The sequence below is a fragment of the Melospiza melodia genome, chromosome 10 (genome assembly GCF_035770615.1).
Source record: "Melospiza melodia melodia isolate bMelMel2 chromosome 10, bMelMel2.pri, whole genome shotgun sequence".
In the NCBI taxonomy this organism is placed as follows: Eukaryota; Metazoa; Chordata; class Aves; order Passeriformes; family Passerellidae; genus Melospiza; species Melospiza melodia.
Window position 1 is genome coordinate 22428745 of NC_086203.1, and position 26861 is coordinate 22455605.

Here is a 26861-nt window from a genome sequence, read left to right on the forward strand (position 1 = left end):
AGCGCAGGCCGGGAGCCGCGGCTGTGCTGCTCCGCTCCGGGGCCCTCCGCGGCGCCAGGGGGCGCTGTCGGCTCTGGCCCCTACCGGAGGCGCTCGGTCCACGCCGTGGCGGGGCGGGCACAGCGGGTCCCTCCCGGCGGCCGTTGGGGCGCGCGTGCGCTCGGTGTGGCGGGGCGGGCACGCGGCGGGGCCATGGCGGACTACCTGATCAGCGGCGGCACCGGCTACGTGCCCGACGACGGGCTGACGGCTCAGCAGCTCTTCAGCTGCGGCGATGGCCTCACCTACAAGTGAGTGCGGCCGGCACGGGGGTGGGACCGGGACCGGGACCTGGGGCGCGGGGCCGCCGCAGTCGCTGACGCGTCTCCCCTCGTTCCCCCGCAGCGATTTCCTCATCCTCCCGGGGTACATCGACTTCACGGCCGACCAGGTGGTGAGTGGCCGGGGCGGGGGAGCGGGCCGGGGGCCGGGCCGGGGGTTGCGCCGGTGCCGCCGCTCACCCGCCGCCGCCGCCTGCCTCCCCGCCAGGACCTGACCTCGGCGCTGACCAAGAGAATCACCCTGAAGACGCCGCTGGTCTCCTCGCCCATGGACACGGTCACCGAGGCCAGCATGGCCATCGCCATGGCGGTGAGTGCGGCCCCGTGAGGGCGGGTCCCCTGTGCCGCCCTCACCGGGCTGGCGGGGCAGGAAACGCTGCCTGAGGCGCTCGCGTGGCTGCCCCGGGTCCCGCAGCGCCTCGGGGCGAGGCCGGGCCCGGAGCTCCATCCGTGCCGGCCCCGCTGCCGCAGCCGGCCGGTGCAGCGCGGGCAGGGGCTGCGGTGACTCACAGCCGCTTTTGTGTCCCCAGCTGACCGGAGGAATCGGGTTCATCCACCACAACTGCACCCCGGAGTTCCAGGCCAACGAGGTGCGGAAGGTGAAGGTGAGTGCTTGTAACGACAGCACCAAACCGTGCTGGCACAGGGCGCTCTGTGGAGGTGGGAGCGGGTCTGGCCTCGCTGAATGAGCTGGAGATTGTGAGGAGATTGCTGACGTGTGCCCGATCTTCGTGTTTCAGAGCTGTAGTGCTGCCAGGGTTTGCAGGCACAGCCCTCTTGTTGTGTGCCAGACACTGTCTGTGGTCAGCCTGGGACTTGAGTCCTCCTGGTGTGGGAATATTCCCCATCATTTCAGGGAGGAGGTTAGCCTGGAAGCTCTTCCATGTTAACATTATTTGGGTGAGCCTTGTTGCTGGTTTGAGAGTCGTCCTGTTGGTGAGCATGTGGCTAGGCTGGGTGATGGCAGACCCATGTGAGTGGCTGCAGTAACCTGCAAGCACGTGCCTCGCTCCTGTCTGGCCTGGCAGTGCCACTCAGCCTGGCTGCTGGATCTGCTTCCTTTCAGAAATACGAGCAAGGATTCATCACAGACCCCGTGGTGCTGAGCCCCAATGACCGAGTGCGAGATGTGTTTGAAGCAAAAGCTCGTCATGGATTTTGTGGGATTCCCATCACGGACAATGGGAAGATGGGGGGCAAGCTGGTTGGGATCATCTCGTCCAGAGATATTGATTTCCTGAAAGAGTCAGAGCATGACCTGCCCCTCGGTGAGGTGAGAAGTGTTCACACCTGAGGGCTGTGAACACTATGTTAGGAAGCCGTGTGGCCTGTGATAAGGATAAGGGTGAGTGTGTGGCTGTGAGGGTGTTCTGCCAGTGGGAGGGAGCAGCTCCAGCTTAGCTCAGCAGATCTGTCTGTGAGTGCATTTCCAGGGGAGAGTGTCTTGCTCGTTTGCACTCTCTGAGCGACTCCTGCAGTGCAGACCATGCAGTTTGTGTGAATCGTGAGGATTATCTTTCAGTGCTGTGGAACCTCAGCCCTGCTTCACTAATTAATTGCTGGTGTTTGTGGCTGTTGCTGTAGTCCCACATGCTGGCACTGCCAGCTTTGTAGCAGCTGTGCTCTGCCCAGCAAACTCTCCAAGTGCTGAGCTTCCTTTTCTGGGCTGCCTTTCCCTCTGTGCATCATCTGGATTACTTGTTCTTTCAAATAACCCCTGAACTTGCAGTCTGGACTTCATAATGCTTTGCTGCCAGACTCCCCTGTGCAGGAGAACGTTCTGTGATTCCAGTTACACAAGCTGTAACTGGACATCTGCGGTGCTGTCAGGTTACACCACCAGTGCCTCTTGGCCATGCTTTCCTCCTGGCTCACAAATATTTTTAGCTCTTGCTGACCAAACGTGGTGTCACATTCCGATCCCTGTTTGGTTTGAAATCAGCTATAAATACAAGATAATGATACAAGAGCCTTAAACTAGGAGCAGGTTATAAAAGTGCATGTGGCCCTTTGAAGCAATGCTGCCCATCAGAGGAGCCAGATAAGGATCTTTCCTCATACTTTCTTTGGGTCATTCAGCACTGCAGAGCAGGAAACTTTCTGCTGTCAGTGTGTGGTGCTTGTTCCAGATGGCTGGAAGCTGGCCAATGTGACACCCATTCACAACAAGGGTGGGAAGGAGGATCCTGGTAATTACAGACCAGTTAGCCTGACCTCAGTACCCAGTAAGGTAATGGAGCAGTTCATACTGAGTGTCATCACACAGCACTTACAGGATGGCCAAGGTGTCAGAGCCAGCCAGCAGGGGTTTAGGAGGGGTAGGTCATGTTTGACCAACCTGATCTCCTTCCATGACCAGGTGACCCTCCTGGTGGATGCAGGAATAGCTGTGGTTGTTGTGTGCCTGGACTCCAGCAAGGCCTTTGGCACTGTCTCCCACAGCACACTCCTGGCAAAGCTGCAGCCCAGGGCTGGGACAGGAGCACTCTGTGCTGGGCTCAGAACTGGCTGGATGGCCAGGCCGGAGAGTGGTGGTGACTGATGCTGCATCCAGCTGGCAGCCAGGCACCAGGGGTGTCCCTCAGGGCAGGAGGGCTCTGCAGGGAGACCTGGAACAGTTGTATGGATGGGCAGAGTCCAATAGGATGGAGTTTAATAAGTCCAAGTGCCCAGTCCTGCATTTGGCCACAATAACCCCCTGCAGTGTTACAGGCTGGGGATGGTGTGGCTGGGCAGTGCCCAGGCAGAAAGGGCCCTGGGGGTGCTGGTGACAGCCGGCTGAACACGAGCCAGCAGTGTGTCCAGGTGGCCAAGGAGGCCAATGGCTCCTGGCCTGGATCAGGAATGGTGTGGCCAGCAGGAGCAGGGAGGTCATTCTGCCCCTGCACTGGGCACTGGTGAGGCCACACCCTGAGTGCTGTGTCCAGTTCTGGCCCCAAAGTTTGGGAAGGACCTTGAGACACTTGAGCGTGTCCAGAGGAGGCAACGAGGCTGGTGAGGGGCTGGGAACACAAACCCTGAGGAACCACTGAGGGAGCTGGGGGTGCTCAGCCTGGAGAAAAGGAGACTCAGATATGACCTTATCAGTCTCTACAACTCCCTGAAAGGTGGTTGTAGTCAGGTGGGGTTGGTCCCTTTCTCTAGGCAGCAACTGACAGAACCAGAGGACACAGTCTTAAGCTGTGCAAGGGAAAAATACAGGTTGGATATTAGGAAAGTTTTTTACAGAAAGAGTGATAAAGCACTGGAATGGTCTGCCTAGGGAGGTGGTGGAGTCACCATCTCTGGAGGTGTTTTAAAAAAGGCTGGATGTGGCACTCAATGCCATGGTTTATTTGAGGTATTAGGGCATGGGTTGGACTCGATTATCTTGAAGGTCTCTTCTAACCTAGTGGTTCTGTGATATGTCTGTGATGCCTCAGGCTTCTCTTGAGGTGTGGGTTCTGTCACAGCATTTTCGGTAGATGGAGGCATGGTCAGCCTCTTTCCAATGCAAAATGTCTGTTTTTATGGTATAAATAAGTGAAATGTTCCTTCTTTGTATGCAACTGACCTACCTTCCTGAAGAGTTAGAGAATGCTCCCTTTTAGCTTTGCCCAGCCTTCTCAAATAACCTTTCATGGGGACTTCATGATCACAGAATGCTGTGGTTGGAAAGGGACTTGGAGGTCCCTTGTCAAGCCACCTGCTCAAGGCACGTTGTGATGGAGGAGGTTTTGTGGGGCTGTGTCTAAATCTCCAAGGATGGAGATTTCATTATCTCTCTCAGCTGCCCTCCCAGTGGGAGAGCACTGTTGTGATGAAAGCCCCCACAGCAGGTCAGATGTTCCCCACTGTCCAGCACTGCCCTTTGCTTTCCACCGTGTTGTGGTGCTCGTTTGTCAGAGTGAGTGTGGCTGAGCATATTTGGATTGATTCACCTCCTTTGCCCCACTGTCCTTACCACCAGTAGCAGTGGGTTATTCTGGGCAGAGCCCTTCCAGGGCCTGTGCATGGGAGATGCTGCCTGAACACAAGATTGAGGGCAGCACTGTTTCTGCCAGCACAGCATGGGACTCCCAAGCTGTCTCCAGCCCTTATTTGCATGTGCTCCAATGAAAGGGAGAGCTGTCAGGGTGATATTCCAAACAAGGGTCATCTGAGAGTTGTCCCTGGTTTCCAGGTGCTTTCACTTGTGTTCCTGAGGCCTTCTGCCATCTCTTGTTTCCAGTGCACTGATGGGCTTGGGGCTTGATGCCAGAGCCTGCATGGGGACAGCACACTGAAGGCTTTTCCTGTTATTCCTGGAGGCGTGTTGCTGTGCTGTGGGCTCTTCGTGGAGCACTCCTGCACGGCCACTGCAGAGTGTTTCACGTGGGCAGGGGGGTTTGGTATTTTCAGATCAGTGTGAAGGAGTTCTTGTGACTTTTTATCTTCTCCCACCCACTAGATTATGACAAAGCGGGAAGATCTTGTTGTGGCCCCAGCTGGCGTAATGTTGAAGGAAGCAAATGAAATTCTGCAAAGGAGTAAAAAAGGTACCTGTGGCTGTCTGTGGCACAAGGGAGAGCTGTGGAAGTGCTGGGTGAATGTGGGCACACAGTCTCTGTGTGGGTGAAACATGGGAGACAGCGGTGAACACAGTGCCCACAGCCCTCGGAGGGGTACAGAGTTCACCTGCCTTCATCTCAAATGTGTTTGGAGTTGAGGGATTCTTGGCAGACCAGTGTTCAGCTGTCCTGCCACGTCTTTGATTTTCTGGCCTGGTCTTTGCATTTCAGTGCTCAGTTCATCCCTCTTAGGGTTTAGTAGTTTGATTTTTAATAGGGTGTTGTGCGTCTAGTTATTAAAAAATGCACACATTTTCTATGGTTGATGTAAAAATACTGAGTCCTTCTCCAGTCCTATAAACTCCTTTCTCTGTTTCTCAAGCCAGAGCTGCTGGCATCCATGGCCAAGCAAGATTTGGTAACACACCTGAGTCTCCATCTTGTAACAGTTTTTGCCTGTCCGCTGCTGCAGTGCTCTCAGCTAATGCCTGTGTCCTGCAGAAATCTGCAGTGATGTTCTCTCTGTGTGTTTCCAGGCAAGCTGCCAATTGTTAATGAAGATGACGAGCTGGTGGCCATCATTGCCCGCACTGATCTCAAGAAGAACAGGGATTACCCTCTGGCTTCCAAGGATGCCAAGAAGCAGCTGCTGTGCGGTGCCGCTATCGGGACCCACGAGGATGACAAGTACCGGCTGGACCTGCTGGTGCAGGCTGGCGTGGACGCCGTCGTGCTGGTGAGCACCCCTGGGCACCCCTGGGCATTGTGTCAGCCTGGGACACTGGGGCTTGAGTCCCCAGGCTGCATGAATGTCACTGTCTTTGTCACAGGCCTTTCTGTGTTAGAATATGGCAATTTGTTGACCTCTCAGTCTTGTTCAGGTTAGAATCCTCAGATTGGAGGGATTCTTCTTCCCTGGAGATTTATGTGACCTGAAGGAGTTCCTAGGGTGCATTGAAGCCCTGAAGGCTGTGAAGAGAAACATTGTCAGTTAATACAGAATCTTCTACAAATACCTCTTGCACTCTGCCACCAGCCTCTCTGATGTTCCTGACTAGTTTTGAATATTCAGCTTATCAGTTTCCCTTCGTCCCTTTGGTGTTTGTTACTGTGTTACTCTCTTACTGATGTCCAGGAGTGATCAGTGAGCCCAGAGCTGCTCTGCTGGTCTCCCTTTCTGGCCTGTAAACTTTCAGGCACAGTTGTCACTGCCTGTATTTGCACATGGTTTTCTCATCGACTGTGATACTGTGAGTGTGCTGTGCTCTGAGGGCATGGCTGTGCAGTGGGAAATGTTTAACAGACATCATTTGACTGGGTCACAGAGATTGACAGGGACTGAGGGCTCAGTGCTCCACATCTGGTATTTGAGCTGCTCTGCTGCACAGTAAGGAGGTGCATCCCCCCACCTGCCCTGCTGGGTTTCACAAGGAACATTCTCAATTTCACCTGTAGTTTGAGACAGGGCTGACAGTGTCCTGCTGATAGAGCCAGATGGTTCTTATCCACAGCCAGATGTTCTGCTTGTTCCCTTCTGTAGAAGCTACAGGATTAAACCTGAAGGATATTACTGAAGTCTTTACAATACTGAAATCTTTACAATGTACTTTCCTTGTGCAGGGAAATGCATTCCCATCTTGGCAGCAGCTTCTGCTGGAATTCCATGCCCAATTTGGGGAGTCATTTTGCCCATTACTCAGCTTAGCAGAGACCCCAGCAAGCAGAGTGAAAATCTGAAACTTTACTGAAGCTGCATTTGTAATCTGCAGAAATTCTGGTTGAAACTGATTTTCTTTCTGTTGCAGGATTCCTCTCAGGGGAATTCCATCTTCCAGATCAATATGATTAAATATATTAAGGAGAAATATCCCAACCTACAAGTTATTGGAGGAAACGGTAGGCATGTGTTGAGGACTCTTGTCTTTAAAGGACATTTGTTTCTTAGACACAGAGGGAGCTGCAGGGATGTGAATGAAATGATCATCTTGGTAAATTTCTGTGGGCTTAAAATGGTTTCCTCTGACTTGTGGGATGGAGCAAGGCCACTGCAGACACAGGGCAGTACCTTACTGCTGCAGATACTTAAAACCTTTGTTCTGCAGCACAGCATGTTGCAGTCCTCCATGGCACATTATGCATTAGTTTATTTTACACACATACTGCTTGATGTGGAAATCTAGTGGCAATTTTCCCTGCCTCTCTACAGCAGAGCCCAGTGGTCCTTGTCTTTACTTGATGCTGTTACCCTGTACTCTGCCCTCCCTACCTCGTGTGGCCCGGAGAGTGTTTGGGACCGTGCCATGACTTGTGCTGCCTCAGCCTTTGGGTAGAAGTTGCAGAATAGCCTGAAGGGGCAGTGTCACCTCACCCACTGTGGCAGCTGGAGCAGAAACTCACTGCCCCTCCCTGACAGGCCTGGCTCTGCCACAGGCTGTTAGCCAGGGTGGGGGATGTTTGCAGCCATGGGGAAGAAGTGTTGTTTGCAAATGTGCTTGTCTGCTTTCAAACCGATTTTTGCTCCCCACAGTGGTGACTGCGGCTCAGGCCAAGAACCTGATTGACGCCGGGGTTGATGCCCTGAGGGTCGGGATGGGCAGTGGCTCCATCTGCATCACACAGGAAGGTGAGAGAGATCAGCTACTCCTAAATAGGCTGAAGACACGTGTTTAGTAGAAATGCCCTGCTGAAAAGCAGCATGGCTGGGATGGAATTCTCCTGTTTTGAGGGCAGGGTCCATCAGGAAGACGTCTTTCACCCCTTTTGTCCAGGACTTCCAACCCTTGGGGTGGCAGCAGCAGCAAAGGCATTTCCCAGGACTGACCGAGACTGAGTAGAGCCGGTGTGGCAGATGGTGGCTTTGCCTGAGGGGAGCTGTTGGCTCGGTGTGGAATGGGGCTGGCAGGCAGCTCTGCAGGGAGAGGGGCTTACTGGATCCCCAGTGCTGATGGGTGAAGCACACTGGGCTGTCTGTGCTCCCTTGCCTCTGGCAGCAGTGTGTGTGATGCTTGACTATTGATCTGGGCTCGATGCCTTTGCAGTTTCCAGGCCAAAATGGGATTTCTTGCTTTTGTCTGTGCAGCTAGACAGAGCTTGTGTGGGGCAGAGGCTGTGCCACCCTTAGCTAAGAGGCAAGAGAGGCATCCCCCAGGGCCTGAAGAAAGTCTGTCTTGATGACAGACTCAGTCCTTGTGTGTTGAGCCTCAGGTGGGGTGCAGAGTGGTGGTGCAGCAAGGTGCTGCAGTCCACCAGCACAGCCCCTCACTGCTTTGGTCCTTGGTCTGTGCCACAGGAGGCAGTAAATGAGCAGCTGCTTGGCTGTAGGAGCTGCATTGGCTCTGCCCTTTCCAGCATGGAGCCTGTGAGCAGCCCTGGACCTGTCCTGTGTTCCTGCTTTGCCTGGCTGCAGGGGTTCCAGTCAGGGCAGTGTCTCAGGTCAGCTTTCTGAGGAGGGAGGAGTATCCTTGGGCTGACACTTCCATAGCCAGAGCAGAGCCAGGGCACACATGTCCTGCCCTGGCTGTGAGGCAAAGGCATGCTCTGATCTGCACAGTGGTGAATGTCCCTGGGCTTCCTCCAGCTGCCCTGGGAATGGGGCTGGGTGCTGTGTTTGGTGAAGGTGTAGACCAGAGGCAGAATGTGGCACTTCACAGGAGATGTGGTTGCAGAACTCTTGCCTGCAGCTTCCCAGGTTTTTGTTGCTGTTAAGGGAAAGAGCTCTGGCTTTTTGGGGTCGGGGTCACCTCTGGTGGCTGCTGGGGTAGGGCGAGCATGCGCTGTGCACAGCCAGGCCTGGCTGCCTTGGATCTGGCCTCTGGCTTGGCTCAGGCTAGGAAGGGTCTCAAAGTCAGCTCTGTCCCACCATATGCTCTGCCCAGTAGCAGGTCATTTCTGGGGTCCTTTGTTCTGCTGCTGTTCTTCTGTCTCTAAAATGTGTGTGTTTGTTTTTGTTTAGCTGCTCCAAAGATCCCTCCAGACCTAAAGTCCCACAGCCCCAAATGCCCTTCTACTGTCACGGGCACCTATAGTAAGTCACTTGCCCTGTTCCCAACCCTAATTATGTGTCTTGAAGCAGGACCCTGATTTGGCTGCACATGGCCCTACTGCTTGTTTGAGAATAATTTAGCTGTAGATGCACTTGGGGTTTTGTGGCTTTGGATACTGGTTTTGAATCTAAAATTAAATCTGAGAAGCCTCTCTGATTTCATAAAGCAGAATCTGAACTGTCCAAGCTGAGGGAACTCAGGCCTGTCCTCTCTCCACTCCAAATTCCAGTTAGGAGCCTGATTGCACCTTTTGGATCCCTAGCCAGTCATGCTCCTGCTGATCCAGTACTGGGAGGTGATCCCTGAGCAGTTCTTGATCGTGCTCAAAATGTAGCTCTAATTCTGGGCAAGTTGTGCTCCCTTCCCATGGGGCTGGCTTCCCTGAGTTACAGAGGGACTTCACTGCACCTGGCCACCTTGGCAGCTGTGTTCCATCTTCTCCCCACCAAATCCTGTGGAGAGAAGGAGCTTCTGCCTGCCCAGCCCAGGGTGCAGTGTTCTCTGCTCTGATGCTCTGACCAAGCAGCCCCTGCAAGGGAAGCCTTAGGCTTTGTCCTTGCCCCTAGTTCTGACACACCCCAAAGGGAGAGGTTTACTCTTGCAGATCCTGGCAGGTTTTCTCCAGCAGATGATTTTGTAGGGCCACCCTTTGCCAATGCACTGAAAGGGACAAACCCTTCCTGACCGTGTGATGTGTGTGTGTGCTCAGAACCCCGCTTGGGACGCCTGCGCTGCGGGGCTGTGGCACTGGGCACTGGGACACTCACGATGCTCCCAGGGGCCCTGAGCCCAGCTGTGCCTTAAAAGGGCTGGTCTCTGTGCTTGAGAGGTTTCTGCAGGCCCTGCACTGTCTGTGGCACACTCCCATAGACCCTGGACTCAAAACCCTTCAGAAATGGGTGTTTCTCTCCACAGAGCTCTTCCACAGCAGCATTTTGCAGCTGCACTGTGGCCTTCAGCAGTGCAGAACTGCAAGACCATCTCTTTAAGGGCATTGATGATGAAGCTGGCAGTCTCTCCCTGGCTGGCTGAGCCTGAGCTGAACACTGGGGTCTGATTAAATTTAGTTCTGTCACAATCTCAGCCTGCAGTCTGGCTGCCCTCCCTCAGCAGCTGCTGCTGAGTGCTGGGAGTAGAGAAACTGTATCCTCCTGGCCCCTGCAGGCCTCTGCCAGGGACATGCTGCCAGCACTGCCGCCGTGCAGGCTGAACCACACCTGGATTTCACACTCCAGAGTACTAATACTGAATGGCATTAATCTTTCCCAGTTTATGGGACTAACCATGACTGAAGAAAAGGCTTCCAGTTGATGGTGGGGAAGGGACGTCTCCCTGAGAGAAGCTTATCTCAGTGTTCTTGCATGCCTGTGGCTGACAAACATGTTACAAGACATGCCTTGTGCTGGTTTTCCTCACATAACGGGAAGCTTAACTGCTACTGACTGGGAAGAACAAGTAAATCCAAAGCTAATAACTCTCTCCTCATGGGGCAGCTAAACTTGATGGAACCCTTGCTACATTGCAGGGCAGGAAGATAAATTATTACCAAACCATTCTGCCTCTTTCCTTATCCACTGCTGCATGTGTGTTTGTGTGTATATGCAGACCTGTATGCGTAGATATATTTATATCTATAGCATATACAGGCATATGAGCTCTCTCCCAGCCAACTGCCTTTCCATTCAAGAGGCACATCTTACAGATGCTGGGTACATGGACAAGGGGTCTGGCAGCTGCAGGAGAGAGCCAGCAGTGGGACATGGCTACATGCCTGGGATGCTTTGGAGAGGGGCTTTTGGAGTTTGCTTTATTTCCTTCCCAAGCTCCCCACGTCTGCTGTGCACAAGGATTGAGCCACGAGTCTTGTCTGATCCCAGGCATCCAACCAAAGCCCCCAGTCCCGAGGTCACTCCCAGCTTTTTGGAGCCAAGGGCTGTGAGGACGTCTCAGCAGGCACCTCCCGGGCACCTGCTTCTCTTGGACTCGGCCTGGGGAAGGAGCCCGGGGATTTGTGCGTTCTGAGTGCTGGAGCATGCGTGTGCAGGGAGCCTGAGCGAGCCTGCTGGGACGGGGCCGCGCTGCGGGCCGAGCTGAGCTGTGTGTCTGTCCCGCAGTGCTGGCGTGCGGCCGTCCCCAGGCCACGGCGGTGTACAAGGTGTCCGAGTACGCGCGCAGGTTCGGCGTCCCCGTCATCGCCGACGGCGGCATCCAGACGGTCGGGCACATCGCCAAGGCCCTGGCACTGGGGGCCTCCACAGGTGAGCACACTGTGGGCAATCTCCCAGGAGGTGTTTCCATATGGCACCACGCTGGGCACGACGGCTTTACCTGCAGGTGGCTGTGGGCACGGGGCTGCAGCCAGTGCTGTGCCCAGGAACCCTGAGGGGTTTTGCAGCCACTGCCGCTGATGTGCTGTTCCTGGTGATATCTTGTGCCAGTGATGATGGGCTCTCTCCTGGCTGCCACCACGGAGGCTCCAGGCGAGTACTTCTTCTCGGATGGCATCAGGCTGAAGAAATACCGCGGCATGGGCTCCCTAGATGCCATGGACAAGAACTTGGGCAGCCAGAATCGGTATTTCAGGTCAGAGACGGTGCTTTGGGGCAGCAGATCAAGCTTTTAGGGTTTCTGTGCTTCACAAATACCCTTGATTTGTGCTTTCATGCAGTGAGACAGACAAAATTAAAGTGGCCCAGGGGGTCTCCGGTGCAGTGCAAGACAAAGGCTCTATCCATAAATTCATTCCATACCTTATTGCTGGGATCCAGCATTCCTGCCAGGATATCGGTGCCAAGAGCCTGACCCAAGTCCGGTGAGTGCTTCCTCGTGCCTGTGTTCTGGTTAGGTCATGGTGCTGCTGCCTGAGTCCCTGTGAAGCTGTACTCAAGCCGTGGTGTGTTCTAGATAATCTGTAGCTCTCTTCCCTCATCTCCAGTGGGCAGTGCATAATGATCTGCCAGCCCCAGGGACACAGGAGTATGGTCTGTTGTGGCATATTCAGCTGGCTGGGCTCAAAATGTTGGGATTACATTACCTAGTGTGCTTTTGGGAGCACAGCAAAGACCGTTCTGGCCACAGCTGGAGGAACCAGTGATCCTCATTCCAGATGTTCCAGCTCAGCATGTGCCAGAGCACTGTCCTCCCTGGACTCTGCCTGGCTTGTGACAGGTGTGCTTCCCCCTCAGAGCCATGATGTACTCGGGAGAGCTGAAGTTTGAGAAGAGGACAACGTCTGCCCAGGTTGAAGGAGGGGTGCACGGCCTCCACTCGTAAGTGCTTCTGGCAGGAGCCTTGGCACCCCGGGGGGGTGTTGGGGGTGAGGAACAGCCATCCTGTACCTCAGCTGCCATGCCCTTGGCTTGGTGTGCCATTCACGGGCTTGCCGTGGCACCACAGCCGGGCCAAGCCCTGGCCTGTCAGGGTGCTGAGGCTGTTCCCCTCCCTGGGCTGGCAGGATCTGTCCCATACTGCACCTTTGTCCCTGACCTGAGTGAGGTGAGTCAGTAAAGGGGCTCCCTGGTGCTGCTTCCCTCACAGGTATGAGAAACGCCTCTTCTGAGAGATCTGTGTCTGTCCCTGTGCCACCAGCCCTGCGCTGCTCTGCGTGGGAGCTGCTCTTGCTGCAGAAGTGCCATTATTCTGGGCTGCCTGGAGCTCCTGCTGTCCCTTGGCTGCTTCCTGACCACCCGCGGGGCCCGCCTTCCACCCCGGAGCCGTGAGCCTGGGCTGGAGCCTTGCACGTGTTGGCCATGTTTTACAATAAAAATATTAAAATATGTGCAGTTGGTATCAGCCCAGAGCCCCTCTTCCTTCTTCACCTCCCTTGCTCTCCATCCTTGGCTCTGTCCCTTGCTTCCCACACTGTCAGAGGCAGCTGATAACCCCAGAAAGGACTGTGTGCATGTGAAGGGTGACAGGGAGGGGAGAGCCCTGAGACAGAGCTGAGTGGGTAACACAGTGTGGCTTCTTTACAAATCCTTCCTGAGAGCAGAAGACAAGGGCTGGACTGCTGGGTAAGAAAGCAAACAATTCTACATTGCCATTATCTCCTGCTGGCAGCTGCCAAACCCAGGCTGCACCCCCTTGGGCTGTTCACTGTGGAGTATCTGCCCAGGCTCCAGCAGAGCAGTTGTTTGCTGGAAGGTGGGCAATGCACTGAGGGGCACAAGTTTATAAAGGAGCTGATCTGCATTTCTGCAGGCCTGAGCAGGGCAACCTTCCCTGGCCTGGCAGGTTTACCTGTGAGACACTTGCTAAGCAAAGCCACCCAAACCTTGCAGCTGCATCCCCTGCCTTTGCCTGCCAAGGTGGCAGAGTTCAGGTCATGAGGCTTCCATGTACACAAGGTACATGTACTCTCTTCCCCAGAGGTGACATACCCAACTATGAACCATCCAGTTCAGGACAGGGACCCTTTCCAAGTCCCCTGCTGGAGCTTGAGCCTTCAATGAAAGGGGATGCAGCACCAGCTGGGACACACAAGTTGCTTGTGCTGGCTGTTCTCAGCTGCTGGCACATGGCCTCCCACCAGCACACATGCTGCCCAGTGCCCAAGGTGAGCTCATGCCCCCTCAATTTGTTACAGCCTCAATGCACTGTGCATTAACCACCACACAATTTCTTGTACTTTCCATTTACATATATTTTCCTTGTGGAGCTCCAGATGTGCCTGGGGATGTACAGCTCACCCCACCAGCCTCCACCCTCCCTCAGGTGAGGCTTCTTGCTGCCAAGGTGTGGAGCATGACCTTGGCAGGGCTGTGGGAGCAGTGGCACCAGCAAAGCCTTGTGCTGTGCCCCACAGTCTCCAGCCCAGCCTGGGCAGGGAGGCCAAGAAGCCAGAGACTGCAGGGAGGAGCTAAGCCCATGTATTTTACATCTCTCCTGTGGCAGAGCCATCACTGAGCTGACAGCTCCACAGTTCACCATGGAGCAGTGACCCTCGGGGGCTTCAGGCGGGCAGGGGAGGAAGCACTCAGCCCCTGGGCACGGCAGGCAGTGCCGACACGGCTCAGGTGCCCCGCGGGGGGATGAGCCCAGCAGCCACCACGCGCCTTTCATTCATCAGGAAGTTGAAGGTTGCACATGCATTCGCCTGTGAATAGAAAAGGGAGTGAGTGAAGCTCCGGCCCTCAGAAAGAAGGGAGACGGCACATGACCCCCTCCCTCCCTCCCTTTCAATGGGGTGCTGCCTGGGCTCGCCCTTACCGTGTCCTGCACCTCCACGGCAATCCCGCGCTCCCGCATCTGCTTCATCATGGCAGGGTGCAGCCGCTCCACCCTGTCCCCCGTGCCCAGCACCAGGATCTCTGCAAGCAGGGCAAGACAACGGTGGGCAGGGCAGCATTGGAGCTGCCTCGGCCCAGAGCTGCCCTTCCTGCGGGCACCAAGGGCTCCCGCGCAGCCACCCCGACAGGAGCCCCAAGGGGGGCAGCCCGCGCCCCTCCTGCCCCACGTACCTATCTGGGGCTCCAGCAGCCGGAACAGCGACAGACTCTCGAGCGAGATGTCCCGGTGGGAGCCAACCTGCGGGGACACGGCGCCCGTTGAGGGTGGCTGTCCCCGGCGCGCGGTGGCCCCGGCAGCCCCGGCCCCGCCGCCCGGCACTCACGTTCCACTGGAGGATGCTGCGGGGCAGCACGGCGCAGGGCCCCACCACCAGGTCTCCGCTGATGGTGAAGCCGCGGGTGCTGTAGCCCTCGATGAACATGATGTTGGGGGACTCCGGCTCCAGCACCATCACCCGCGTCCGCTGGTACATCTCATCGTCCGCCGGAGTGAGCCGGTGACCCCGGTACGGCGCTCTGCGGGGAGAGTGAGCAGCTGGGACACGGGGGACCCACCGACACCTCCCGGACACCCTGCGGCATCCCACAGGCACCTCCCCCGGTCGCAGGGCAGCGACGGTGCCGGTTGCCGGTGCCGGTACCTGCCCGCCGCCCGCCCCACCGCCGGCACGAGCCGCCGCAGCGCCGCCATGGCCGCGACCCCGCCGGAACCGCCGGGCGGCCCCGCCCCCGCCGCTACCGCCCCCGGGCGGCCGGGGCCGGGACAGCGCCACCGGGGGAGCGGGATCGGAGCGGGGCTCCCGGGAGCCCTCGGGGTCCCCCCGCCCGGGGTCCTGAGGGACGGGAGGGCGGCGACACTCACACACCCGCTGCCTCCGGGCCCGGGCGCGCCCCGACCTGCAGAGCCCAGGTGGGCGCCGGAGCGAAACCGAAAGCGGCCGGTGGCGGGGCGGGAGCGGCACGGCGGGAGAAGGGTGCGGGGTGTCCCGTTGGAGCCTCCCCGCCCCCGCCGCCCCGACCCCGCCGCCAGGAGGGGCTGCGGACCGGCCCGGGCTGCTGTGCCGAACGCTGCGGGGCCGGAGGTGAGAGGGGAGCGAGCGGCTCCCCGGGCGGGAGGGAGCGGGCTCGGGTCTCGGCTGCGCTCCCGGCCCGGCCCTGCCGGTGTGCGCTGCCCCGGGCTCGGCACAGCGCCCCGGTTCCCCGTGTGCCCCGCTGCGGGCGGCTGGTGCCAGTCGGGGCTGAACGCCCGGAGCCGCCGCCGGCACCTCCCGCTGCACTCTCACCCTCCTCTTGCCGCGTTCGGTGCGGCCGGTGGCACTGCGGGCTCAGAGGTGCCCTGGGACAGGGGACCCACGTCCCTACCTGTGTCACCCCCCGGGGCCAGCCGTGGCCTGACATTGCGGGGGCCACCGGGAAGCTCCCCGGCAGTGCGGCGGAGCATTTCCCGCCACCGTGCCGTGCCGGCGGCATCAGGAATTCCCACAGCCGGCAGCCTCGGCCAGGGCAGGGTCTCCGGGATCTCCGGGCAGCACCGCGGGAGCTCCGCACGGGGCCGGTGGGGTTCCCCACGCGGTTTGAGTTCCCCCCATGCCCCTTGCCGGGGCGGGGGCCGGAGGCGCTGGCAGCGGCGGGGCCGGGCCGGGCCGTGCCGCCTCTAGGCGCAGGTGCCGGGGCAGGTGCCCTCCCTCGGGGACGGCTCGTGTTTCCGGGCCCCGTCGGGGGCTGATGGGCTGGCACCAGTTGCTCCAGCCCCACCGGGGCTTTGTTCGGAGCCGTTTCCTTTTGGCTCGGCCGTGCCGCCCTCCCCTTGGCACCCGGCCCGCGGCGCGGGGGGAGCCGGCAGCACAACCCCGGTCTCTTGCCGGCACCCCCGATCACAACGGCCCGGCGGTGGCTCCCACTCATCTCCTCCGCCCCGCTCCCCGCCGGTAAGTCGCCCTCTCCCCTCCTGGCCCACCGACTGCCCCAGGCTCGGGGTGGCATGGCCGTGGTGCCCGTGCCCATCCCTCCGCGGCGCCAGCGCGGGCAACGGAATCCCAAAAGCAGCTGTTCCCGCTGTGCCCAGCTGCCCTGGGGTTTCGTTACCCGCGCTCCCGCCACCGCCTCGCCGCACCCCTGCCCACCTGCCCGTGCTGGGCAAGAGCCGCGTGTCCCACTGCAACCCTGCCGGGGCCAGGGCAGCGCCTGGGCCACGCTGGAAGAAGGGGGTGTCAGGACGGGGGATCGCCCGTGCCCAGCCTCGTGGCTCAGCCCCTGCACCGGGCTGGGGGGCGCTTCTGTTTCTTGTGCCCCCAACAGCTAAAAATAGCAGCTGGCTTCCTGGGAGAGTGTGGGGAGCGCGGCTGCTGGGCCACAGCGTGGATGTGGTGCAGGCTGTGACACTGCCAAACTTCCTGCCCATGCCGGCTCTCCCTGGCCCTCGCAGCACCCCAGTCCCTGCAGGGATGGCAGGATCCAGCCCGAGAGAGAGAGATGGCTTTGGAATGACACGATCACTCCCGCTGAGCCAGCAGCCAGAGAGCCATCGGGGATGTCGTGTCTTTCCAAAGCTCTTTCGGCGCCTCCGAGAGCCCTCCCCAGGCCAGTGCGCTGCCGGGGCCCACGTGGGCGGCCTGCAGACGCTCTGGGGATGTGGACGGATCCAGCCTGGACCCAGCTTGAGTGGTGACACAAGGTCCAGCAAGTCCCCCTGGCCGGGCAGGGTCCTGGGCAGCTCCTGCCCTGCGGACAGTCAGCAGTTGGTCTGGTGTGAGCAGCGATTCTCAGATCACCTCTTGGCTGTGGGTGGTGCAGGGAGCACCCCACCATGGCACGGCTGGGAGACGTGTTCTCACTCCTGCCCTGGGGCTGCAGATTCTCACTGGCTGTGGGCTGCAGCCCTGGGGCTCCAGAGCTGCCTGAGGAGCCCCAAAGGCAGCTGTTGCGTTCCTGGAAGAGCCCATGCGGCAGGATCTGCCCTCACCCTGCTCCCCCCCCTTTCCCCCCACGCACACAAGCCCTGGAGGAACCGGTTTGGGCCCTGCGGGCAGAGCTCCTTCCTTTCCCCGCACCCCCCACCTGCCTACCGGGGAGGGCAGGAAGGGCACAACAGAAAGGGAGGTCCCTAACTCTGTGCTGTGGTGGGGTTTGGTGCTTCCTGCTCCTGTCAGTCAGGCTTGGTGCCACGGGGCTGGGGCTGTGCTGGGCCCTTGCCCTGTCCCCAGTTCAGCAGCCACTGGCACACTTGTCAGGGAGCTGGCCAGCACTGAGCTCTCTGTCAGATCTGTGCTTCAACCATTGCTGTGGAGCAGCTCAGCTCTGCAGATGTAATCAAGACCACGATGGCGTGATCTAATCGCTTCCACTTCCTTCTTCCTGGGGCTGATAAGCAGGACACTGCTCATGTGCTGGACAGGAGAGCAGCCCTCTGGGGCAGGCCTGGAGAACATGGCAGGGCGTGCACACACAGCTGCTCATCGCTGTGCCACACAGAAGCCACGCTGCAGGCACATGGATGCTGCTGATGTTCCTCAGCCATCGTGTCAGAGTCCAGCCAAGCCCTGGGGCTTATCTGGACAGGCTGGACTGCCCAGCGAGGGTCTGCCAGTGACACCATGCCCACAGCTGGGGTCTGCCTCACACACTCCAGCCCATCCAAACCTCCTTTCCCCTCCACAGTTCAGGCCCTGGACCTGCTCCCAGGGCCCCTTGTTGTCCCCAGCAGCCCAGGGACCGCCAGGCTGTGCTCTGGGCTGGGCCATGCCCATGGCTGTGCTGCACTCTCTGCCCCAAGCAGCCCTTTCTGCCCAGGCCTCTCTGACTATGGCACAGCCTCTGGCTCCTGCTCAGCTCCTGAGGGTTTTACGTCTGGGCTCCCCGGTTTTGGAGAAGAGAGGACACCACTCCTACACGCCTCAGAGTGACACCATGGCCCCGCTGGGGTGAGGCTGAGTGGGACTGATACCCTCTCGGGCTATTCGGGGTGCCTGCTTGCAGCCCTGGGGTCCTGCCCTGACACACCCATCATGGCGGCGCCCGCTGCCCGCCACACCCACCATGGCGGCTCCGCGCCCGTCCCCCCAAGATGGCCGCCCTGCCCGGCCGAGGCGCCCGTCACCAAGATGGCCGCCCGGGAGCGCCGCACGCAACATGGCGGTCTTCTGGGAGAGGCGTGACATCATTTCCGGCCGCGGTGGCGGAAGCGCGCGATGGGCGAGGAGATGGACGGGGGCCGCCCGGGGGTGGCGGCGACGCTGCGGGCGCTGAACGGGGCCCTGGGGCGGTCCGCCGCGCTCTGGGTGAAGGAGAGCGGCGCCCGCAACCTGCGCCACCGGGACTTCCTGGCGCCGCGGGCCGCGCTGAGCGCCGCCTTTCCCGGCGGGCAGGTAGGCCGCGGCGGCGTGGGCAGGGCTGGCTCGGGAGCGGGATTTGCGGGAGCGGTTTGATGGGGCCGGGGCTGGAGCCGTCCTGTGCCCGTGCAGCCCGGACCGCTCCTCGCCCTCCGCCCGCAGGTGCCCCCCGAGGCCGTGTCGGCGGTGCCGTCGCTGCGGGGCCCGGCGGTGCTGCCGCTGCGGGTCTGCCGGCAGACGGCGGCGGGGCTGGCGGTGCAGGTGCACCGGCCCGAGGCCTTCCAGCGCCTGCTGGGGGCTCTGCCCGGCCCGGCCGCCCCCGCCGCGGGGCCGCGCACGGGCTGCGTGGTGCTGCACTGCCCGGCCCTGCGCAGCAGCCCCGCGGCCCTGCGGCCCCGCCACCTCCGCTCCGTCCTGCTGGCCGACCACCTGGCCCAGCTGCTGCGCGCCCAGGGGTGAGTGCTCCGGCCCGTGCTGCTCCCGGCCCCGCCGCAGCGCCCGCCGCTCCCAGCGCCTGCCTCGCCCTCTCCCGCAGGGTCGACGTGCGCCTGGTCCCTGCCCTCAGCGAGGAGAGAAGCTGGGACGTCCTGCGGCAGCTCCGCGTCTGCTGGCCCTCCGGCTCCGGCGGCTCGGCCCTCGATGATGCCATCTCGGCCCTGAAGGCAGCGCTGGGCCGGTGCCCCTGTGCCGCAGCCTTTGAGCCGGGGCCAGGCACAGCCGAGGGTGTCATCTCTAAGGTGCACCTGAAGAGCTTCGTGGAGCAGCAGGGCTTGTTGGGCTACGACCCCAATCTAGATGTGCTTCTCGGTGAGCCTCACATGTACAGCAGCTCAGATGTGGCAGTGGGGATGGAATGGGTGCAAATAGACCTGTTTCCTTCAGCTGTTTTTAACAAAAATAAGGTGGGGTGGTGGACACAAACGGCTTGCCTCTTGTTCTCCTTCAGTCTGGTTTGAGCCTGGGGCAGATCTGATGCTGGGGGGTGGAGAATGCCGTGTCCCACTGTGTGTCCTTCCTTCTTTCAGTGACAGAGAGGACACTGCAGTCCTTGGCTGAGCTGCAGGAAGCTGTTCTGCAGTGTCCAGTGAGTGACCCCACAGCACTGCCCACCTCTGTACTCCCAAGTGTCCCTTCCTTCTGGCAGGCAATGGGATTGAGCTCCCTGTTGTGCTCTGCTGCAGGCCAAAGGCCAGAGCAGTTGCTGCAGCATCGTGCATGTGGTGAACTGTGAGGAGGAATTCCAGCAGCAGCAGCTGGATGTGCTCTGGAGGATTTTGGATCCGGGAGCCCACACAGCTTTGCAGGTGAGCAAGAGCAACCTCTAACCCTTCTCAGTGTGGCCCCCAGCATCCATCCTTGGCTCTAGGGCTGGATTCCACTCCATTCCCAGCCTCAGCCTCTGTGCCTTTCAGAAACACCTTGTCTGTGGGCCAGTGAAGGTGACCAACCCCTCATCACCCATTGGGGCAGACCAGTACTTCCAGTAAGTTGCTGTGCAGGGCACCTGCTGCTTTCTCTGCTGCTAAGGCTCCCTGTGGGCCAGCTCAGCCCACAGCAGGTGGCTCTGTCTGTGTTTGTCCCAGGCTCCGGAAGCACCAGATGTATGAGGCCTCCGTGATCAAGTATGGGGAGCTTGCACAAGGTGACAGCTGGGCTCCATGGGGATGCTGCTCCATCCCATCTTCATTGCTCCCATGAGTCCACAGCTGGGGGGGGCTGCACCTGCAGGGTGCTCCTTCTCCCCTCCAGGACTGAGCCAGGTGTTGCCCTCGCTTTGGGAAGGCATGTGAACATCCAGGGCACTGGCACAGAGCAGCTCCTGATGGGAGCCAGGGCTGGTGCTGTGGTGGTCCTCAACCAGGGGTGTCCTGCCTGGGTGCTGGGGGTATCAGTACCTGGGAATGGAGCAAGCTGTGCATGATGGCACCTACATTCTCCACAGATGAGGCCTGGACAGAGGTGATTGATACCCTGACAGTGGCTGCCATCAGGTTTGAGATGCTGAGCACTGCTCACCGGAGTCAGGTAGGACCGTGGCTTGCATGGGGCCAGGGCTGGCAGGCTGTGGGAAGAGTAGATCTGTGCTGAGCAGCCTGGACTGTGGCTTCTCCCTGCCCTCAGATCACCCTGGACCTGGAGAACAACAGTATCTCCACGAAGGGAACAAAGAGTGGTGCCTTTGTGATGTACAACTGTGCCCGACTGGCCACGCTCTTCAGCACCTTCCAGCGGGCTGTGGAGCAGGGTGAGCATCAGCCCCAGCACCTCCTCTGACAGCCACTGCTGGAGCCACAGGGGCTTCTTTGGGCACAACAGTCTCCCTGCTTTCCAGGCACATACCCACCTCTGCCACCAGTGTCTGAACTGAACTTCTCCTGCCTCCGAGAAGAGGTGAGTGCTGAGACGAGGAATGGGGGGATTTGTGCAGCCTTGGCTCTGGGGATGGATGCTATGGCCCAGGAGAATCTGACACTTACACACCTAATCCCTTCACAGGGTGAATGGCTCCTGCTCTTCAACTATCTCCTGCCCTTCCCTGAAATCCTGCAGCAGGCAGCACAGCTGCCCCCACCCTCCAAGGGGATCCGGATCACTGCCAGCACAGAGACAGTAAGTGCCGTGTGCCACAGCACCCATGGATGCTGCTCCAGCAGGCCCAGCCCAGGGCAAAGCTTCAGGCCAGCAGGTGCTGCCCATCAGTGAGCAACACAGGGACAGTGCTGAGAGAATAGATGGCCGTGCCCCTGGGGCAGTTCCTGCTTTGCTTGGGGTGGGTGAGGGCCCAAGACCAGCCAGAATTCACTGTGCCATGAGAATGTCTCTGCCTTGTAGGTGTGCAAGTTCCTCATCCAGCTCAGCATGGATTTCAGCTCCTACTACAACCGGGTGCACATCCTGGGGGTGAGTTAGGTGTGCCAGCCTCAGCCTTGTGCCCCTGCAGTCTTTGGGGCTGCACTGCTCCTGGGGGGCAGCCATGTGGGGAATGGTGCCAGGAGTGTGATGGCCCCCTGTCCCATCCTCCCAGGGAGCACAGGCAGCAGTGCCTGCAGGGCCAGCCTGCCAAGGGGCAGTTTGGCCACCAGTCCCAAGCTGCCTTTCTCCCTGCAGGAGCCGTTCCCTCATCTCTTTGACCAGATGTTTGCTCGCCTCCAGCTGCTGGGAGCAGTGAGAGATGTGTTCCACAGTGCCCTGGCAACCCTGCACCTCCCTCCCCTCAGCCAGATCTGAGCCACCCCTGAAGAGCTGGACCATGGTGGGACAGTCACCTACACACCACACCTTGGGGGGAGAACAGGGCACACTGTCCTGGCAGGGCAAGGGCTGCTCCAGTGGCAGGCAAGGCACAGTTCAGCCCCACGGAGGCATTTCCCTTCCCACGGTGTTTGGGGATTGGTCTGTGTCTCTGCAGCTTTGCCCAGTGTGGGACATGGATGCCCCTCCACATCCACACCAGCAGAAGGGAAAAGGGCTCCCATGCCACCCCAGAAAGATGGGCTGGGAGTACTGGGGAGGTGGCAGCAGGGACCAGTCACCACAAAGACAGACAAATGCCAACTTCACTTCCCTCAAAACTTTATTGAAAGGTGCTCCGTGCTGGCAGGGAGCTCCTGAGGCTCCTGGCTCCTGTTGGGCTCTGAGCCAGGCCCCAGTATTGGGGTCCAATACACTTGTTGCTGGACAACCCCTCTATGTGTCTGACCTCAGGGTTGTTTGTCTTTCCTTCCTTTCTTTGGTCTGACTGTCCTGGATCCTGCTGCTAGGTAGGAAAAACCCACTTGGCCTGCAGGGGGTGGTATTTGTGGGCAGCCCAGCCACCCCTGATGCCACAAGGGTGCTGCTGTGGAGGATCAGTGTCCTGTGGATTTCAGCTCTGCAGGGTCAAGACTGTCACACAGGGCTCTGTCTGTGGACACGCAAGGCTGCAGCCCACCATGTGTCACACCAGTACCCGACCCTTCCTGGCCTCCTGCTGCTCTCAAGCTCCCAGGGCCGGGCCATATCCTCAGTGCCCTCCCAAGCAAGGTTCCTCTCTGAGACCAAGACTGGAAAGCTGACACTGGTCCTTCACACCTTGCAGAGAAGAGCTGCTCCTGGGCAGCAGGGGCTAACAGCCCCACTTCCTTACTGCATGGGGAAGCCCTAGGCTTGTCTGGAGGGACCACATCTGCCTTCTTCTCAGAGACCACTGGCCTCAAGCACCACAACCATGGCATGTGCCTGAAGGAGCCAAGTATGCCTGTCCCCTCAGGACAAGACACACAAGTGTGCGGGCTGGAGGCAGGGACCACAGTGATGGGCAAAGCCCAAGTGCAGGGTGCCCTCTGAATGCAGGCAGGGATCTGGGTGTGTCACACACCTGCCTCATTCCTGAGGAGCCTCTTGTGGAGGAGGTTTGGAGCAGGCTGTGCCACACAGCATCTCCAGGCCCTGCCCACAGAGCACGCAGTAGTAGCGCAGCTCACCCCCAGCCTCCTCCACCTCCCAGCAGTCGAGCTCAGCTAGGTCAGGCACGTGGAAGAAGGTGGTGCTGAGGGGCAGCAGCTCTCCTGGGCAGCGGTTCCACAGCGTCAGGCGCTGGTCCACTGAGGCCGAGAGCAGCAGGTCTGGCCGCAGCACGCGGATCCCCGTCACGTGGGCAGCGTGGGCACAGGGCCTGCACACCCGCTCCAGGACCCGCAGGCAGGTCCCTGCCGTGCCCTCAGCCCTGCCCAGGGCTACCTCCAGCAGGCAGACGTGGATGGAGCCATCGTCGCTGCCGCTGGCCACCAGGTACCGTCCCTCGGGCGTCTCTCGGACGTGGAGGCTGTTGACGCCGCAGCTGTGCGCCATGACCGTGACCAGCGGGGCCTCCAGGGCTGGGAAAACAGGCTGGGTCAGGAGAGCAGTGCTCACCTTGGCAGAGGGAGCACAAGAGCTGCTGGGCAGCAGCACTCACCCAAGGGCTGCATCTCTCCCTCTGCCTGGTGCAGGGCGTCTGCTGCATCCGTGATGGGGCCGGTGATGTCCCAGAAGGCAACGCTGCCATCAGTGGCTGCGCTGCACAGGAGGTGCCTCCTGGAATGGGGGGTGTAGAGGGAGTCTCTGGCTCCAGCCCTGGGGGTCCCCACTGAGATCCGTGGAAGTGGCAGAGCAGCCCCCAGGGATTAACTTCTCCCTTCCCTCTGCCTGCTGAGCTGCCAGCACTCTGCAAGGACAGACATTTCTCCCCAGAGCCCATCACTTGCAGCCCCGCATTCAGGGCTCACCTCTCTCCTCCTGCCCCTGTGTGCAGGAATGCTTCCACCTTCAGCACACAGCGCTGGTGGTGAAATGACTCTGCCACCAGCACCAACTTCCGAGCAGCCTCCAGCAGCCCAAAGATCCTGTAATGGAGCAGAGGCCAGTTGGCTGTGGGAGAGTAGGAGCTTCTGGTTCCACTGCCCCATTTCCCACCATGCCCTGTCTTATGGCCAGCTCAGAGCAGGCCACATCCTATGGCAGTAGCCTCCTGTTTTGAGCCTGCTCTGCTGCCATCACCAGCTCCAACGCCAAGGCCCATGATGGCTCCTCACCGGACTGATCCATCGCTGCAGGCAGCAGCTAGGAATTTCCAGGGTGTTGGCAGCTGCTTGGTGCTCGTCCCAGGCACAACTGACAGGGACATGTACCTGCAGCAAAGACACAACATTCACCAACACCTCTGTGGCCCCATGGAGGTGGGTGGCCCAGGAGAGCAGCCCTGGGCCTTTCCCTAACACCAAAAGCCCCTTGAGGCCCACAGTGCACTGTACACCAGGAATCACACACGAAGCCACGTGGGTTCTGTCTGCCTCAGCTGAACCTGCAGCTGCACAGAGCAGGTATTCCAGTGGAGGCCCATGCAGCTCCCAACACCCTCCCACACTGTGATCACTACTAATCCTGCCTTGGGCAGTCCCTGATCATCACCTCGTCTCTGGGTCCATCTTGACAAGCTTGTGCCTGTTCTTCTTCTTCTCCCAGTGCTTGTCCAGCCGGTGGGAGGCCACGTGCATGATCTGGCAGGCCACAGCACTCTGAGCCGCCGTGTCCCCAGTGCACAGCAGCCGGTAGCACTCGATCTGTGCACGGCCACCGGCAGAGAAGAGCAGGGCAGACAAGCCCTCATCACCAAGGCCCTCATCTCCAGGTCCCATGGCGAATGCCAACGTCCTCACACTGGAAATGTGGTCACTGAGGCGGGCAAGGGGCACAGCTGCCCGAGAGTTCTCACTGAGCACCAGGACACAGGTCGTGGTGTCCTCACTGCCGGTGACAAACACGTTAACGGTGGCACGGCCGGGCACCTGCAGGGCCCCCAGGCGCCGCACACAGGTGATCTCCCGCCCGTGCAGGGATTCCAGCAGCACCTGCTGCTCGCAGGGCTCGGCCTCACGGTGGTACAGCATCACATCCCCAGACTTGATAAAGGCGAACACCTCGGCCGAGGGGCTGCTGCAGTAGCTCCAGGAGCGGTGCCCGCCCCCGCAGGGGATGCAGTGCATGTTCCCGCCGGTCCTGCTGCTCCACACCACGAAGTTGTCAGCGTGAAAGCCCAGCACAAGCAGGTCCCCATCCGAGGTGAAGTGCAGTTCCTCAATCCATTGCAGCCCTTTGCAGGGCCTGTGCTTCTGCAGGACCTCCAGCTGCTGGTCCCGCAGGCGGAGCTGGCGGTAGACACCATCCCGGCCCGTGCTGTAAATGTAGCCCTTGTGGATGGTCACCGAGGTAACTCCTGTCTTCCCATGGAGTCCAAAGAGCACTGACAGTGGGGACTCAAGAGGAAGAGCCTCTTTGTGCAAAAAGCAAGAGGGCTCCAGCTCATTGCTGGAGTCCTCAACAACGGGGTCAGTGCCACCATTGACAATGCTGGTGCTTTCTGCAGCCCACCCCGAGGAGCTGCTGCAAAGAAAGAGGAGGAGGGAGCCCCGGCGGTCCCCACAGACCAGGAGCCCTTCCTGGGGCAAGAAGGCGGCACAGGTGTGCCAGCGCTGCTTGCAGGGGGGCAGCAGGTACCGACCCATGAGCCGCACCCAGGGAGCCTGCCCGGGGCGGTGGGTGACGTCCAGCCAGAGCATCTCCCCGTCGGGACCAGAGGCCAGAAGAGCAGCAGCGGTGTCGGGGAGCAGCCCGGGACGGAGAGCCCAGCTCAGCTCGTGCACGGCCCCCTCGAACAGCGTGAGTTCGGTGGCGGCCCCGGGGCGGCTCAAGGCGAAAAGGAGGAGGCGCCCGTCGCCGCCGGCCACGGCGCAGAGCGTCTCGTCCCATCCGTGCAGCGGGGCGGCCGCCAGCACTGCGCGGGGCCCGCTGGCACCGGGGTGCAGCACCGGCGTCCAGCAACCCTGAGGCACCTCGAATGCCGCCAGCCCGCCCGCCTCGTCCAGCACCAGCACCCGCTGCGGCCCCACCAGCAGCACGGCCCGCGGCCGCTCCCGGGCCCCCAGCGCTGCAACGGCAGCGATCGCCGCTGTAGCCTCCCGCCGGGGCTGCCAGAGCCGGACGCCGCCGTCGTCGCCGCCCGTGGCCAGGCGGCCGCCGGCGGGGCGCAGGGCCAGGGCGCGCAGGGCCCCGCGGTGCCCGCGCCGCGCCCGCCGCGCGGTGCCGCCGCCGCCCCACTCCAGGCAGGCGCCGTCCTCCCCGGCGCTGACCGGGAGCGGCCCCCGCAGAACCACGGCGGCCACTCGCGCCCCGTGCCCGTAGCACACCAGCAGGCAGGTGCCGGCCCCGTCCCCGCCGCCCAACTCGCCCACGGCCCACAGCCGCACGCTGCGGTCTTCGGAGGCGGAGGCGAGCAGTCCCCGCGACGCCGCGTAGCAGAGCGCCAGCACCGCGCCCCGGTGCCCGCACAGCTGACGGTGCGGGGCCGCGGCCGCCGCCGCCCGCCACACCACCACGTTCCCCATCGCCGTGCCGGCCGCCAGCGCCAGCCGCCCCCAGCTCATCCCCGCCAGCACGGCGCAGCGCAGCGCCCCGGCCCCGCCACAGCTCGCCTGCCGCAGCCAGCGCCCGCCGCCCCACCACTCGTAGAGCGCCACGGTCCCGCCTCCCAGCGCCAGCGCCAGCCGCCCGCCCGCCGCCCACCGCGCCTCCCACACCCGCGCCCGGAGCTCGCGCGCGGCCCCGCCACCGCACGCCGCCAGCAGCGGCCCAGCGCCCGCTCCGCCGCGCCGCACCGCCAGCACCGCCAGCCAGCGCCCGCCGAACACCGCTACTCGCGCCGCCGGCCCGGGTCCCGGCTCGGTCCGCAGCCCCTGCACGCTGGCCTCACGCAGCACGCTCCGCCGGCCCGCCGCCGCCGCCGGCCCGCCGCCGCTCAGCCGAAACGCCACCACCTCCGGGCCTGTACCTGCGAGAC

At 60.6% G+C, this 26861-nt stretch overlaps 4 protein-coding genes across 6 annotated transcripts; 2 read left to right on the forward strand and 2 right to left on the reverse strand.

Annotated features, from left to right (window-relative positions):
• Positions 1-155: 155 nt before the first annotated feature.
• Positions 156-12684, forward strand: IMPDH2 (inosine monophosphate dehydrogenase 2). 3 transcript variants are annotated; one of them, XM_063164870.1, is made up of 15 exons: positions 156-290; positions 385-433; positions 529-630; positions 851-925; positions 1387-1593; positions 4750-4837; positions 5386-5585; positions 6655-6745; positions 7377-7472; positions 8802-8873; positions 11007-11150; positions 11331-11475; positions 11561-11704; positions 12078-12161; positions 12430-12684. In XM_063164870.1, exons 1-15 carry the CDS (start codon positions 193-195, stop codon positions 12449-12451), a joined length of 1617 nt encoding a protein of 538 aa, XP_063020940.1. In that variant the 5' UTR covers positions 156-192; the 3' UTR covers positions 12452-12684. The 3 variants fall into 3 exon arrangements, with proteins under 3 accessions (XP_063020940.1, XP_063020941.1, XP_063020944.1); XM_063164871.1 differs by lacking the exon at positions 8802-8873; XM_063164874.1 differs by lacking the exon at positions 1387-1593.
• Positions 12685-13509: 825 nt separating this feature from the next.
• NDUFAF3 (NADH:ubiquinone oxidoreductase complex assembly factor 3) lies at positions 13510-14880 on the reverse strand. Its single transcript, XM_063164875.1, has 5 exons — positions 14822-14880; positions 14504-14696; positions 14352-14418; positions 14101-14201; positions 13510-13987 (listed from the first exon to the last, which is right to left on the reverse strand). Exons 1-5 carry the CDS (start codon positions 14869-14871, stop codon positions 13904-13906), a joined length of 495 nt encoding a protein of 164 aa, XP_063020945.1. The 5' UTR covers positions 14872-14880; the 3' UTR covers positions 13510-13903.
• Positions 14881-18169: 3289 nt separating this feature from the next.
• DALRD3 (DALR anticodon binding domain containing 3) lies at positions 18170-22198 on the forward strand. Its single transcript, XM_063164869.1, is given in 15 exon segments — positions 18170-18310; positions 18312-18372; positions 18375-18544; positions 18671-18963; positions 19044-19315; positions 19534-19592; positions 19690-19812; positions 19921-19991; positions 20092-20150; positions 20451-20533; positions 20630-20753; positions 20841-20899; positions 21005-21118; positions 21341-21409; positions 21617-22198. Coding segments are annotated over 15 exon segments (1803 nt in total). The 5' UTR covers positions 18170-18184; the 3' UTR covers positions 21737-22198.
• Positions 22065-26643, reverse strand: WDR6 (WD repeat domain 6; the record flags this gene model as incomplete). The annotated part of the gene is made up of 5 exons (XM_063164337.1): positions 22065-23364; positions 23445-23563; positions 23755-23871; positions 24061-24156; positions 24437-26643. Coding segments are annotated over 5 exons (3033 nt in total), but the record flags the coding sequence as incomplete, so codon positions are not given.
• Between the last annotated feature and the right edge of the window lie 218 nt (positions 26644-26861).

Excerpts from the sequence above, each read along its gene's own strand:
- IMPDH2 (XM_063164870.1), top strand. The coding sequence starts at position 193 with ATGGCGGACTACCTGATCAGCGGCGGCACCGGCTACGTGCCCGACGAC. Across the intron at positions 291-384 it reads GGCGATGGCCTCACCTACAA|CGATTTCCTCATCCTCCCGG; the intron begins GTGAGTGCGGCC and ends GTTCCCCCGCAG. Across the intron at positions 7,473-8,801 it reads CATCTGCATCACACAGGAAG|CTGCTCCAAAGATCCCTCCA; the intron begins GTGAGAGAGATC and ends GTTTTTGTTTAG.
- NDUFAF3 (XM_063164875.1), bottom strand. The coding sequence starts at position 14,871 with ATGGCGGCGCTGCGGCGGCTCGTGCCGGCGGTGGGGCGGGCGGCGGGC. Across the intron at positions 14,697-14,821 it reads GTGGGGCGGGCGGCGGGCAG|AGCGCCGTACCGGGGTCACC; the intron begins GTACCGGCACCG and ends CTCTCCCCGCAG. Across the intron at positions 14,202-14,351 it reads GCTGCTGGAGCCCCAGATAG|AGATCCTGGTGCTGGGCACG; the intron begins GTACGTGGGGCA and ends CCCTGCTTGCAG.